The 14,417-nt window shown below is 36.3% G+C and overlaps 1 protein-coding gene across 6 annotated transcripts in view; it reads left to right on the top strand.

The window, feature by feature from the left end:
- Positions 1 to 14,417, top strand: part of evi5a (ecotropic viral integration site 5a) — a 251,136-nt gene that overhangs the window by 151,555 nt on the left and 85,164 nt on the right. For 4 of the 6 annotated variants that reach the window (XM_051932791.1, XM_028811443.2, XM_051932790.1 and 1 more), the window contains 2 exons: positions 2,836 to 2,868; positions 3,677 to 3,820. The exons of 1 other annotated variant lie outside the window; for it this stretch is intronic. In XM_051932791.1, the coding sequence (XP_051788751.1) occupies positions 2,836 to 2,868; positions 3,677 to 3,820 (177 nt within the window). The remainder of the gene's footprint in view (positions 1 to 2,835; positions 2,869 to 3,676; positions 3,821 to 14,417) is intronic. One more of the 6 variants, XM_051932792.1, reaches the window with a different exon arrangement.

The raw sequence follows: 14,417 nt of genomic DNA, 5'->3' as shown, positions 1-14,417 counted from the left end.
CTGTGCAATCCTGTATCATTTTCACTGTCCTTCACATCTGTTTGCCTTCACCTCCTCATGTCATTGTCCAAATATTTATTTCACTTCCCTGTTCTGTGTTTCTCACTGTTTTGCTTTATTCTGTGATTTGTGACACTGTAGTTTATCTTATACATCTCAGTTTATATTTAGGCTTTCTTTATACAACATAAAGTAATCCATCAATCCATTCTACACCACTAGAATTTACTGCTGTTTTTTTTTCTGTTTTCTTTTAGGCATTCATTACCTTTCACATGTTTTTCCTTCATTTGCAATGATTTATTCTTCATTCTGTCTGTACATAACGATTTATTTTGTATACTTAATAAACTCATCCTTTTTACTTCACAAAACACATGAACCCTACTCACTCACCCTACTTGTTAGGCTTGTGTCACTGCAGATAATGCGACTATTTCTTAATTATTCCTTTGGTTCTTTTTTGCAACCCCTCAATTAAACTAAAAAAAAATGTCACTTTTGCTTCAAATATTCTTTTCCAATTACCTCTTTTCAAGGAATCCATCTCTAATTTGGTAAAAATATTGTAAGAGCCAAGCTTAATCTTTGCATTTATTTGTTATTTTAATTAGTCACTCTCATACTGATATATTTCTGATGTGAAACCAACAGCATTATGGTTACTGAGTAATTACCCTAAGTGCCAATCATAAGTACTGGTTATTGCTGTCTAGGCATAGTTCAATATTGAAAGTATGACCTCAGTCAAATTTTAACTCATCATCAATAATTGTGCAAATTTAATAGGTGGACTGTTTAAAAGTCATGTTCCTTATTTACATTTGCAACATTCAGTTTGTAGTTATAATTAAGAGAAAAAATATGGAATGTAAAATATCAGCTTTAATCTTCAATCTATACATTGACAGTATGTTTTTTTTTCTGATGGATGCAGAATTGGATTAAACAATGGACATAGATGTAATTTGTAGAAATTTTGAAATCTAATATATTAAGAGTGTGGCCCCACAAGCACATGTGGTGTGAGGCATTTGTATAGATGTACGTACATAAACCTGTAAGGTGAAATTAGTAAATGAACTTAGAGAATGATTATCAGACACCTTAGGTTGACCATTTTACAGTATACTAAATAAGGACATGAACCTAATTGGTTTTGGAATAAACACGGAGCAAACTGAGATTATTGTAAATAAATAAGATTATATATACATAGTGGGATAGCATCTTGACATAAGTACATTTACAGGTCATAGTAGACCTTCAGGACTTGCGCCAGGACTTCATGGTATTATGTTTGAGAAGAGAAATAGTGCAGTTTGATCCCTCTCCATTTATGATTGAGGAGAGGCATGATGGAAGTATTTGAACTTATAAAGCAAAATTATTGGCATCTGTTTAATAGAGGAATGAGACAGAAACTGATTAAGAGTAATTTTTTTCAGAAATATTAATATTAATAATCTATGTCTTGCATAGAACTGTAGATATGATGAAAAGAGTAGTATGCAGCAGTATATATGAAATTAGCTCCTTGAGAGAATAGGAACTTACTAGCCTGTTTTTGCTTTTACTTTTCATATGTTCTTTTTTTTTTCTTTTTTTTTGTTGGAAACAAAATTCATTGTAGATTTTTGAATGTTCAGCTAATTATTAGTGTAGCTTATTTCATGGAAGTATCCTATATTTATATATGTACTGTGTGGGTGTGTGGTTGATAACTTTTAAGAAAAAGAAACAAAAAATTGCATCAGAACATTTGTAGTGAAAATTATTGCTGTAACTAATTATTGTAACAAATGTATTTATTAAAGTCAAATCTTTAGTGAAAATAAAAAATTACAATTTTATGTTATAATACGTTAAATATACTTAGGATACTTTTTGATTTAAGAATATGGAAAAACGTTTGTGACAAATTAACTTAAGCATCTTTTTTTCTTTGAAGCTGTTAGTTCATGCATGAGTTTAATTAATGTTTACATTATGTGGGTGAATTTATGTGTAATTTTGAAGAGAATACACCATACATTTCACTAATTGTTTAAATTAAAAAAAAATAATAAGTAGTGGTATTTCTGTTTGCCTTAATTTGTAATTTTGGTTAGCTGATTCACCATTGGCATGATAACATAAGTCACTGTTATGGCAGATAACCTCCTCTGGGATGATAGTCACTTTAGACTGTTTGTACCGTTGGCTGTACAGGTAGAGACTAATATGATGCATGTTTTTGCACTGCTTTATGGAACATCTAGAATTTGTATTCTCCTAAATCCTTAAATCCTGGGACTTTTAACATATATTGCATGATATCCTCAATGCATCCTTTGCTTTGGTTAGATCATTGATCAACATTGAAGAAAGGATCATTGCTCATGTGAGTACGTTTGCATTGGTTAACCTTGTGAAACAGACTTAATGAGTGATGTGTCAAAGGAGCTGTGCTTTAAGGTGCTGGTTGGATAGTCCTGGATGTGTTAACTTCTCATTTGTAGCATGCTGCAAAATATTATACCATTTTAGTAGCAGTCAGGAAATCTTGCTTCAGTTCAGCAATCCTTTGCTTTTGCTTCTTAAGAATCTGCTTTTGCTTTAAGTCTTTGCTTTGCCACTACTTTTATAGTTTTTAAATGTTGTGGTTGTAAAGGGGTTTGTTCAATTCTAACCTCATGAACAAAAGTTAATACATCAATTTTCTTTTATTTTCTGAGTTGGATTTGAACAAGCCATGAAAGCTTTCAGTAATCATCAATTTTATTTTGTTAATTGATTTTTTCTTTTTTCCTTTTTCCTGTCTTATGCTCCTGTGTGAACTTTTCCTTTTTATAGGAAAGTGCTTCCTTGGCAGATAGATTGATACAGGTATTCATTTATGCTCTCCTTTTTGCTCTCCTTTTTGTTAACTAGTCATACTGTCTCCCATTTCATTTCTGTCAAGATCATATAATCCTTTTTAAATCTGCATGCATCCCCTTCAATCATAAGGTTCGTAATGTAGTATCATTTGTAGCTGTGAAGTTTATTTGGATATTTGTCAGTACCCAATGTATAGCCATTGCAAGTCATACTAATCTTTAAACCCTGGATGTAATTTCTACTTGGCCATTGCTTAACTGTTAAAGGGCATTTTCAAAACCTCCAAAGCTACATGAGGGATGAGAGACAGAGAGAATGAAGGCCTCTGATTCCCCAATATTCTGCCACTGACCGATTGCCTGCTAACCTCTGGCGCAATTGTCTGAAGATTCACAGCATGTAAGATGTGAATGATGGTGAAAACTATTACTTAAGCTGTTGTGGAAGTAATCTAGGTATAAATAAATTTCTGCACAGTAGTCTAAATTGATGATGAAGCTGTGTAGGGCTAACACATTAAAAAAAATTTAGACTACTAATTGTATGCATTCTGTATATTTCAGCATGTACATGTACATTTTTTGTATTCATGTGTATTGTTTGAGAGAGAAGTGAATACAATGTACTGTACCTGCACAAATATACAATTAAAATAGACCGCTTTAGGCCTAACAGAGTTAATTTAATGGCAAAATAATTATAATAATTTGCAATGGTCATCAATCCCTGTTCCTAATTTGGCATGCTTCATGTAGTAAGTTCTACTTAGCCTTGCCTCCATCTCTCTATCTTTATGTAAAAATTATGTCCCAAGGGACAAGTCACAAGGGCACAAGAAGCTGAGGAAAACTACCTCATAAAACGGGAGCTGGCTACCATCAAACAACAGAATGATGAGGCCAGCACTAAGCTGGAACAAGCTCAGAGTATCATCAGGCAACTTCAGCAACAGGAAGGGGTAAGGAGACTTTGATTCTACATGCACATTGGTGCACTACCCAGGACTACTGCTTTTTGTAATTTATAATTTAATTGCCTTTAAGCAACCCATGTTCTGAACTATAATATTGAAAAAGTTGTGAATGCTAGAAACGAAGTATAAACAGTGTATAGTTTGAGTTGAGAAAAGATTCTGATGGTTGACTAAACATTTTCAGTGCATCTTGTCCATCTAATGAATTTTTCCTTTGTGATTACTGAAATATTATGCATTCTTAAAGCCTCGGAATAAATAAAAACTTTGTTCTTTGTGGTTAATGTTAATTTTTTTATTTTGATGTTCTATGTCAGATAATATAAACTGGTGATTGTTCTTTTTATTTATTATAATTCCTGTAATCTTACACTTTTAATAGTCCGGGAAGTAATACGTGCATGTTGCTATATTCATAATTTAAAGAATATTTATTTCCTGAGTTTTATTATTTAGGTTCCATACAATCTAATGGATTGCAGTTCTGCTAGTTTTTGAGAATGCAGTAGAATCCAGGTGCCCAGTAATGGCCTTCACATCTACAAAATGCACATCATTTAGAGTTGAAAAACCTTTGCTTTCATCACTTATCCAACACATTAATTATCAGTACATTTACTGTTGCATGGTCTTGTATATTTGTTTTGTTTTCATGTTATTTTTACTCATATTAAAAATATGCAAAAAATTTTAGTTGACAAAAACGCCATGTATAACAAGATACCTAAATATGGAGGATGCTGTCTTGTTTCAGTTTGTACCAGCTCATGTTAATCAACTAGCATCTTTTTAATATTGCATTTTATAAAATATTTTGTTTTATATTACTTTCTGAGAACATCAACAAGAAATTTAATTTGGTGAAATGAGAGCTGAAACAAGCCAGTTCATTCAAGGAGTCTTTTCATTAACAGCAAATGTTAGCTTCTATTTGAGCAAGTTGTTTCAATAAAATTGTCTTGTCCATTAACTTATTTTAAGCCTACTGTCCTCTGCAAATGTTTATGCAGCTTAGAGCTCTAAAAATGGTTGGTTTCCCAAACATTAGTCTAACAACTAAGATTGTGTGTCATCTTGTAACAGCTCAAAAATATGCCTTAATTAGACTACCTAATACAGGTAAATTATCCATTGTTTTCTCAGTTATAAATTTGTTTGTTGTCACAGCACAATACTATGTAACTACTTAGTTTATTATTTATTTTTCTGAATAATAAAACTGTTAATAATCAAATGAAACAGACTAAAGAATTGTCTGGGTCTATTTGGAAGCAACCTTTCAAAAATTGTCAACGTTGGTAATCAGTAGAAGTACTCCTAGATTAAATGCACGATAAAACTGGTTTTACCCACAGACTTTACAGAATGTGTATAAAGTAAAGACTTCCATTCAAAATTATTTTCTGGTTGTAGTTTTTAGTTTAACAGTTAAAGAAGACAACTTTGTTCTTTCTTGAGGTTTATGGCAGGCTGAACTGACAAGTTGGAACTTCAGGGAGCCTGCACACTGGAGTAGCCAGCTTATTTTTCAAGCTGCTTTCTCTTTTTTTCAGCACGTCCACAGTACTGAGTGAGCATTTATCAGCATTAGCATTGAAACACTCAGTGAATTTTATTTTGGTATCAACAAATGGAGCAGCTCTTGTCATTGCTTTTGTAGATATGTCAAGTAGCCACTTAGTTTTCAGTTTTGCCTTGATGTTTGCTTGCTGCAATTGTTATTAGCAAATATCACTTCCTTCCATTCTATACTCCTATATGTGTAATTGTGAGGTTCATCACCGTAACCATGAAATAATACGCTGATCTGTATAAATGCTCTCATTTAATTCTAAGAATGAAAAAGAAGCCTCTAGTCATTTATCAGGACAATGTAGGACTCTGTATTAAAAAGTGATTAACCTCATTATCTTTTCATCTCCTCTTAGAAATATGTGTCAATACAAGTTAAACAATTACACCTTAACTGATCAGTAATGTTATTTTGCTCTTAAAGCATGCACAAATTTTTTTGAACTAATTCCATTATGGAATGAAAGTGGCAGCAGTGATTTTGTGTGCACGTGTGTGGTGTTGGTTTTCCTCTTACTTGGCAGCTACATCCTTAACATCCTTCTCCCAATATACCCAGAATCTTTCCTCTGCTCATGTCCAAACCAATGCAATTTCACCCAACTGTCCAACCTGAGCTGACCCCTGCCCATCCTTGTCACACCCAATGCAAATCTTAACATCTTTAACTCTGCCACCTCCAGCTCTGTCTCCTGTTTTTTAGTCAGTTCCACTATCTCCTGCTCATATAACATAGCTGGTCTCACTACCATGCTACAGTATATACCTTCCCTTTCACTCTTTCTTGTATTTGTCATAAATCACTCCCGACACTCATCTCCAACCACTCCATTCTGCCTGTGCTCCCTTCTTCACTTCTCTTCCACACTCCCTATTACTGTGTACTGTTGATCCCAAGTATTTAAGCTCATCCACCTTTTCTAGCTCTACTCCCTGCATCCTTGCCATTTCTCTGACCTCCCTCTCATTCACACCTGTGTATTCTGTCTTGTTCCTACTGACCTTCATTCCTCCCCTTTCTAGAGCATGCTGTATCTCCACCTCTCCAGGGTCTCATTGACCTGTTCACTACTCTTGCTATAGATCACAATGTCATCTGCAAACCTCATAGTCCATGGGGACTTCTGTCCAATCTCATCTGTCAACCTGTACATCACCATTGCAAATAAGATAGGACTCAGAGCTGATCGCTGATGTAATCCTACCTCCATCACTCCTACTGCAGACCTCACCACTATCACACTTCTCTCGTACATATCCTGTACTTCTCTTACATACTTCTCTGCCTCCCCTGACTTCCTCATTTAGTACCACAACTCCTCTCTATGCATCCTGACTTATGCTTTCTGTAGGTCCTCAAAGACATAATGCAAATCCTTCTGGCCATCACTATACTGCTTCATCAAAACCCTCAGAGCAAACATCACACCTATAGTGCTATTTCCCTGCATGAAAACCTGCTGCTCACTAATCATCACCTCCTTTCTTAACCTAGCATCCCTCCTCTTTCCCATACTTCATGCTGTGGCTCATCACTTTTATCCCTTTGTAGTTACTATAGTTCTGCACATGTCCCTTATCCTTAGAAATTGTTATCAGTACACTACTTCTCCACTCCTCAGGCATCATCTCACTTTCCAAGATTGCATTAAACAATCTGGTTAAAAATGTCATTGCCATCTATCCTAAACACCTACATGCTTCCACAGGTGTCATCTGGACCATCAGCCTTTCCATTCTTCATCCTCTTAATAGCTGTCGTGACTTCCTCCTTGCTAATCCGTTGTACTTCCTGATTCACTATCTCCACATCATCCAACCATCTTTGTCTTTGATTTTCTTTGTTCATCAGCCTGTCGAAGTATTCTTTCCATCTGGTCAACACACTCTCCTCGCTTGTGAGTATGTTTCCATCTTTATCCTTTATCCCCCAACCTGCTGCACATCTTTCCAAGCTTAGTCCCTCTGTCTAGCCTATTGGTACAGGTTCTTTTGTCCCTCCATTAGTGTTCAGCCTCGCATACAACTCATCATATGGCTTTTCTTTAGCCTTTGCCACTTCTCTCTTCACATTACTCCTTATCTCCTTATACTTCCGTCTAATTTCTGCATCTCTGTGACTATCCCACTTCTTCTTTGACAATGTCTTCCCCTGTATACTCTCCTGTACTTCCCCATTCCACCACCAGGTTTCATTATCCTCCTTCTGCTGTCCAGATGTCACACCAAGCACCATTAGATAGATAGATAGATAGATAGATAGATTATAGATGTCACCCTTACTACTTCTGCTGTATTTGCTCAGCTATTTGGTATCTCTTCACTGCCCACCAGTGCCTGTCTTGCCTCCTTCCTAAACTCAACCTTAGTCTTTTTTTTTTCAACTTCCACAATTTGATCCTTGGCTCTGACCTCACTCTCCTCCTCTTCATGATATCCAATGTCATCCTACAGCCCACCATCCCATGCTGCTTAACTACTATTTTTCCCTGCCACCACTTTGAAGACTCCAGTTTCCTTCAGAATGACCCTCCTGTATAAGATATAATCTACCTGTGCGCATCTTCCTCCCTCTTCTTAAAATATGTATTCACCACAGCCAGGTCTATCCTTTTCGCAAAATCTACTACCATCAGACCTTCTTCATTTCTCTTCTTGAAACCATGCCTACACATCACCTCCTCATTTCCTCTGTTCCCTTCACCAATATGTCCATTGAAATCTGCTCCAATCACCACTCTCTCTCCCTTGGGTACATTTTCCACTTCATTAAACTCACTCCAAAAATCTTCTTTCTCATCCATTGCTCACCCAACTAGCGGGGCATATGCACTAACAACATTTATCATCACACCTTCAATTTCCAGCTTCATAATCATCACTCTGTCCGACACTCCTCTCACCTCCAAAACACTTTTGACATACTGTTACTTCAGGATAACCCCTACCCCATTTCTCCTCCCATCCACAACATGGTAAAAGAATTAGAACCCATCTCCGATACACCTGGCCTTACTCCCACTCGACTTCTATCTAGTCTCTTGCGCACACAATATATGAACCTTCCTTCTTTCCATTATATCAGTAACTCTCTCCCCGTATCAGTCATACTACTAACATTCAAAGTTCCTACCCTCACTTCCACTCTCTTTACCTTCCTCTTCTCAATCTACCTCTGGACATGCCTTCCCCCTCTTTTTCTCCTTTTGTACTACACACTGTTAAATGTAAATATAAAACTCTAGTCCAGTGTTTTTCAACTTCGGTCCTGGGGACCCACTGTGGCTGCAGGTTTTTGTTCCAACCAACTTCAGTTTTTAATTGGACTCCTGTGCTAATTAAGTGAATCTGGAAAGTATTCACAGTGCATCACTTTTTCCACATTTTGTTATGTTAGCCTTATTCCAAAATTTCTCAGTTTTTTTATTTTTAATAAATTTCCAAAAACCTATATAAACCTATATAAACATAGGGAACTCCAGTTTCTGTATTACATCTTGCCTGAAGAAGGGGCCTGAGTTGCCTCGAAAGCATGCATATTGTAATCTTTAGTTAGCAAATAAAAGGTGTCATTTTGCTTGGCTTTTCTCCACATTCATAATGGCCAACACGGTACAATACCCTTGTACTACAAAAACCTCAAGTAAACTTTTTTCACGTTGTCATTATGGGGTGTTGTGTGTAGAATTCTGAGGAAAAAAATGAATTTAATCCATTTTGGAATAAGGCTGTAACATAACAAAATGTGGAAAAAGTGATGCGCTGTGAATACTTTCCGGATGCACTGTGTGTGTGTGTGTATATATAAATATAATATTACAATGTACCAAGAAGTTATATGGGAATAATGTATTTTCTTCTTTTTAACAATATTTTCATCTTGATTTTCATTCTACTTTTCTAGGTGTTCTAATTGTTAAATTAATCCAATACTTACTAATTAGTGGATCTGATGCTAAAGTAGTTGCAGCCTTTGCTTATTCAGTGTTTGCTAGCATGTCTGCTCTGCTCATGTTTAGTTCTCATTAATAAGGTACAACAAAGGGGAAAAACTGCACAGAGAGAGAGCAAAATATGATGAAATCAACAAAAGAGAGTTAAGCATTTAAATCTATAGCAAAAGCAGAAATATTTCTAAATGTCTTATAAATGTAAAAATCATGCTGCTGTGCTTTTCTGAATTTAGGGTAAAGAAAAATAATACCAGCTAATTAAAAGAGATGAGTGCTATCAGGTGTTGTCACTGATTACGAATCTGGTTGGAACAAAAACCTGCAGTCACAGGGGGTACCCAGGACCGAGGTTGAGAAACACTGCTCTAGTCAAAACAACTTTTTTGGAGCTGAAATCATTATGCTCCATAAACCCAACATAAAAGTGGCAATTTTACCCATTTATTTTAGCTGGTTAGCACTTGTTAATTTTCACACAAATGGGTATTTTTTACAGGCTAATGTGTCCATAGAAATGTATGTGGTAACACTTTGGGGAAAAATTGAAGGTAATTTTAAGAGATTAAATTGTTTCATGCATTTTACATCAGTTGACTATACAATTGACTGCAAAAGAAACAGAAGAATCACATCATTATCCTTTTGAATATGCCCAGACAACAGTATACCGAGTTTTCTGCCATATTGATAATTATTTTAAAACAGTCCTGACAGAATCCTAGTAAACTTAATCAATTACTTTGAGATGTAGATCAGATTATTTTTCAAATATAATTTCTACTATCAGTTGTGGAATAACACATTTTCTTTTTTCGGGAGTAAAAGCTAATGAATGTACTTGGGGTTTAAGCACAGAATAGAATTCAGACATGATTTTAAAGTTTTTCCAGATTTTAGTCTTTATGAAATTTCCAAACTTCTGGCACTAACTGATTACAAAAAAGTTTTAATTCTCTAGCTAAGGCAGTCATTATGTCATCTGCTGTGGATATCATTCATTCCATATATTCAGTGCAGATTGTCAGCATGTGTTTTATGTTTTTGACTTGGCACCAGTCACTTATAGACAATGTTTGCGGAATGGTTAAGTCTTCGTACTTCAAACTAGAGGTCTGTGCAGTACTGATTTTTTAAAAACCCACACTCGCCTGCTCCCACAATACTTCATCCCGCCCCCACCCGCTCCCGCAGTCATTTGGCTTCATTTGTTCCACTCCTGCCTGCACCCTAACAGTTTTTTCCCCGCTCCCACCTGCAGAAACACAGTGCATCCATTAAAGAAAACAGTCATGTATCGTCGATAAGCCTGTTTAAACATAATCCAGTATTTAATACAGATCTTCTGACTTAAATAAAAAAATTCTGAGTACAATGTCATCTTTTTCACAGAAAGGAACAAAAATGAGCAGTATATGAGAAACATGTTGATAAAGCTTCATAAGTAGGCATCCGCTTACTGTTCTATATTGAAATAAAGTATCATCTATGTTAATAATTGCTATTCATTTCACAAACATTTGGAACACACACTGAAGGTAGGTGCTACCTACATACAAGTCGTAAAATATGTTTTGCTTAAAACATATGCTTTTCTAGTTGCTGTATTTCTAGGAGCTTAACAAACACTCCCCACTTTCTTACAGTACTTATTACTTATCAATACAAGTACACTTTTTAACCAAGCAAAGCACTGTGAATGTACTGGCATCTTCTCCTCCACTGCTTGCAAGCTCTGTGAGGAAAGAGGGTGTTTCCAACAGCTGTCCAGTGAACTTCACTGCACTCTTTGATTTAGTGCAGTTGAATTAAATTGGCATTATTACAAATTATTAAAAAAATCTCTTCTTGTTCCTGAACCTTTGTGATCCTCTTAAATAAAAGACAGAAACAGAAGCTTTGAGCTGAGAAATATTCCAGTGTAGAGTATATGGATAAGAGTTGGTGCTGAACAGTTTATTGACACGTTTTTTCAATGTTGTAATATGTGATTTTAAATCAGTTGTCACATCACAGAAAAGAGACCACAGTTTTATCTTTTTGTTGATGCAGTCAATCATCAGATTGCTGCAGCACTGAATTCAGCACTATATCTTGTCTCCACATACTGTTTTGGTGACATTGTTACCTTGCCTTGTTGTCCAGTATGTTTAAAATACTGAGACAATCATGTTGAGAATGTGGCCACTATAGTTTAATCTGGTGCAGCCACGCAAAGTAGCAATCATGTTTGTTCCTTGGTCAGTAACAGTCAATTATGAAAATTCTTAGTTTTTCAAACAGTAAAGCGTGACTATTTTCACCCCTTTTAATCGTGCTTGTCTCAAACGAAGTCACAAAAGGCACCCTTGACACAAGATTGTAGCTGTCATTTAATATAATGGATGGTAGCAGATATAAAAGAGGTTTTCTTGAAGTTTTCATTCCAAATATTAGTTGTGTGTTGGTGGTCTCTACCCTGTCATATACAATATCCTTTCTTGGTGTTTGGCTATTTCTACCACGTGCTATAGTTATTGGATGGGGCAGACTCTCTTTAAACTTAAGACTTTCCAATTTTGGCTGCCATATCAAGGTACTGCTCAAGATGAATATAGCTCTGTTGTAAAGCCCAATATCTTTGCAAACAAAATCTGCATATTTATACTTTGCTTCATTTTTAGAGTTAATTTTTACTTTTTTAAGTTTGGCAAGAAAGTTTAGTTTGACCCTTTGCTACTAAATATGCATGGCACTTAAAACCTATGGTGCCTGACTTGTGTCCACTGTATGTTAGCACATTTATCACAGCAAGCAAGTGGCACTTGTTTGCCATCACCAGTCTATAACAATTGAAAATGACTGCCAAATGTCAGAGTTCTGCAGTATTGTACTCTCCTCTTTTAATGCTTTTTCCGCTGCTGTGGATGGAAGGCTGTATCCAGGTTCTGCAATCTTGAGAAGGCTGTGCACGAGACATATATATGATGATATGATATATATAATGAATGTACCTTCTGTTCTAAATTTAATTTTAATTTCCCAGAATCTATCTCCCGCCTGCTCAAGCCTGCAATATTGAAAATCTGTCCCACATCGCAAGCAATTGCATTGCGTTCCGCGGGAGTGCAGACCTTTTTTTCAAACCCTGCGGTTGTGGGTTCACAACCTGCCACTGACACTGTGTGACCCTTCACCCGCCTGTGCTCCAATTGGAAAAAGAAAATGTTGTAAGTCACTTTGAATAAAGGCGTCGGCCGAATAAATAAATGTAAATGAGTATTTTATTCTCAGTAGTGTTCTCCATTTTTATTTCTGAACATTTTCTAGATTTAGCTCAAAGCATTTACTCTCATCCTTCAATTACTAACTTTTATCATTCATGCCTTCCTGAATATTTACATTCATAACTTTCACATCCATTTATATACATTCCCCACTTAATTATTAGCTACCTTGTATTGAAAGTGTTTGCTTTATAATCTTCCACTTGGAGCTTCGGTGATGTTATATATCTATGTGTTGGTTTGTGTGTTTCAGATAAGGATAAATAAGGAGCCCTGGTTTGGGTTTGGTTTTGGTTTTCTTGCATGAGTGTGAGGAACCCTCACTTCAATCGTCTCATTCAGTTTAACTAGCATTTGACTAGGATCTTAACCATATGGTGTGTCTCTCACAATAGGCAGGACCGTTCTGCAGTTATCCTGAGCTGATCAGGTCCTATGTATATGTTGTCTTCATCTGGTGCTGCATATTGATAGACTGAAACAAGCCACTTTTTTGCTCTGGTTTATTTAATTATTTGAGATTGCATACTCTATTCTTTCAGAAATATTTCCAGGTGTAGTAGAATGCAATATGTCCTAAATAATTAGTAAATCAGAAGTTCAAGCCCCACTAGTGTTGTCACGAGAGATGCGAAATATGGGCTGTTTATTTGACTATTAAACTGTTCATATTTTTCTGCCTGCTCTTTGTCTTAAATGCGTATTGTTTTCATGAAAGTTCACATGGTCAAACATTGAGAAGCAAGACCCTATGAGTAAGTATAGTACATATACTGGAGATGTTGCAGAGTGGCTAATAAAAGGGATTGTTATTTATCAGTATCAAATATTTATAATATTAGCTTATGTCTACCATTTTGTTTTGCTTATCTAATATTTAAGTATAATGGATATATGAGTTAATATGATAATTTATTATTCTTACTAGTAACTATAATATGCATATTTTGTCTTCAAGAAACAAAACTTTCTAATTTCTGACTTTTCACATTTACAAAGGTCTGGTTGGGGAGCATGCACTGGTACAGCGTGCTACCACACCCACTACATGACGAAACAGCCGGGGATCCTGATTGGCAACCCCCCGGCAGACACGCGGTCCAGTCCCACCGATCCGGAAACGACCATATATCTGCTGCAGCCAGATGTTACGTGGGTGTCCTCTTGGCCTTGTCCAGCTGCTTGGCTCCTCAACACTGAGGATCCTGTGAGCTGGATCACCCTCAGGGAATCATGCCAGATGGCCAATGTGCCATAACTGACGCTCCCTTACAATGCAGGTAATGTGCCTCACTCGGGACTCCATGAGCAAATGCTCATTTGACACAGTCAAAATAGCGGTACCCAAGTATTCTCCAAAGAGAAAGTACCGAAGGAGTTCAGTCTTTGTCTCAAGTTACTGGATAGCATCCATATAGCAAGACAGGAAGCACGAGGACTCTAAAGACTTTGACCTTCATCCTCATAGGAAGAGTCACCAGAGACATTAATGTTAAGTAAACCTCTTGACAAGGTCAACACTCTTTCTGCAGACAGACACACTGTTGATGGCTGTGCCCAAGAGGTCATTAAATGTCTGGCTCTTGGTTTTTATCCAGGACACTCGCAAGCCCAGACAGTCGGACTGCTCGCTCAGAACTTGCAAGTGATAAAAATAAAGTAGTTACTCTATGAATCAGACTCCAGTGCCTGCAGTTGTAAAATAGCAGTGTCGGCTGTTTTCCTAACAGTTTGACCTGCTTTGCAAAGACATATTCTTTCTGCTTTCCATTTCAGCTCTTCTGATGTATCAGT

The sequence above is a fragment of the Erpetoichthys calabaricus genome, chromosome 10 (genome assembly GCF_900747795.2).
Source record: "Erpetoichthys calabaricus chromosome 10, fErpCal1.3, whole genome shotgun sequence".
Lineage (NCBI taxonomy): Eukaryota > Metazoa > Chordata > Cladistia > Polypteriformes > Polypteridae > Erpetoichthys > Erpetoichthys calabaricus.
The sequence above is the reverse complement of the archived record's forward strand: the minus strand, read 5'-3'. Positions and strand labels throughout refer to the sequence as shown.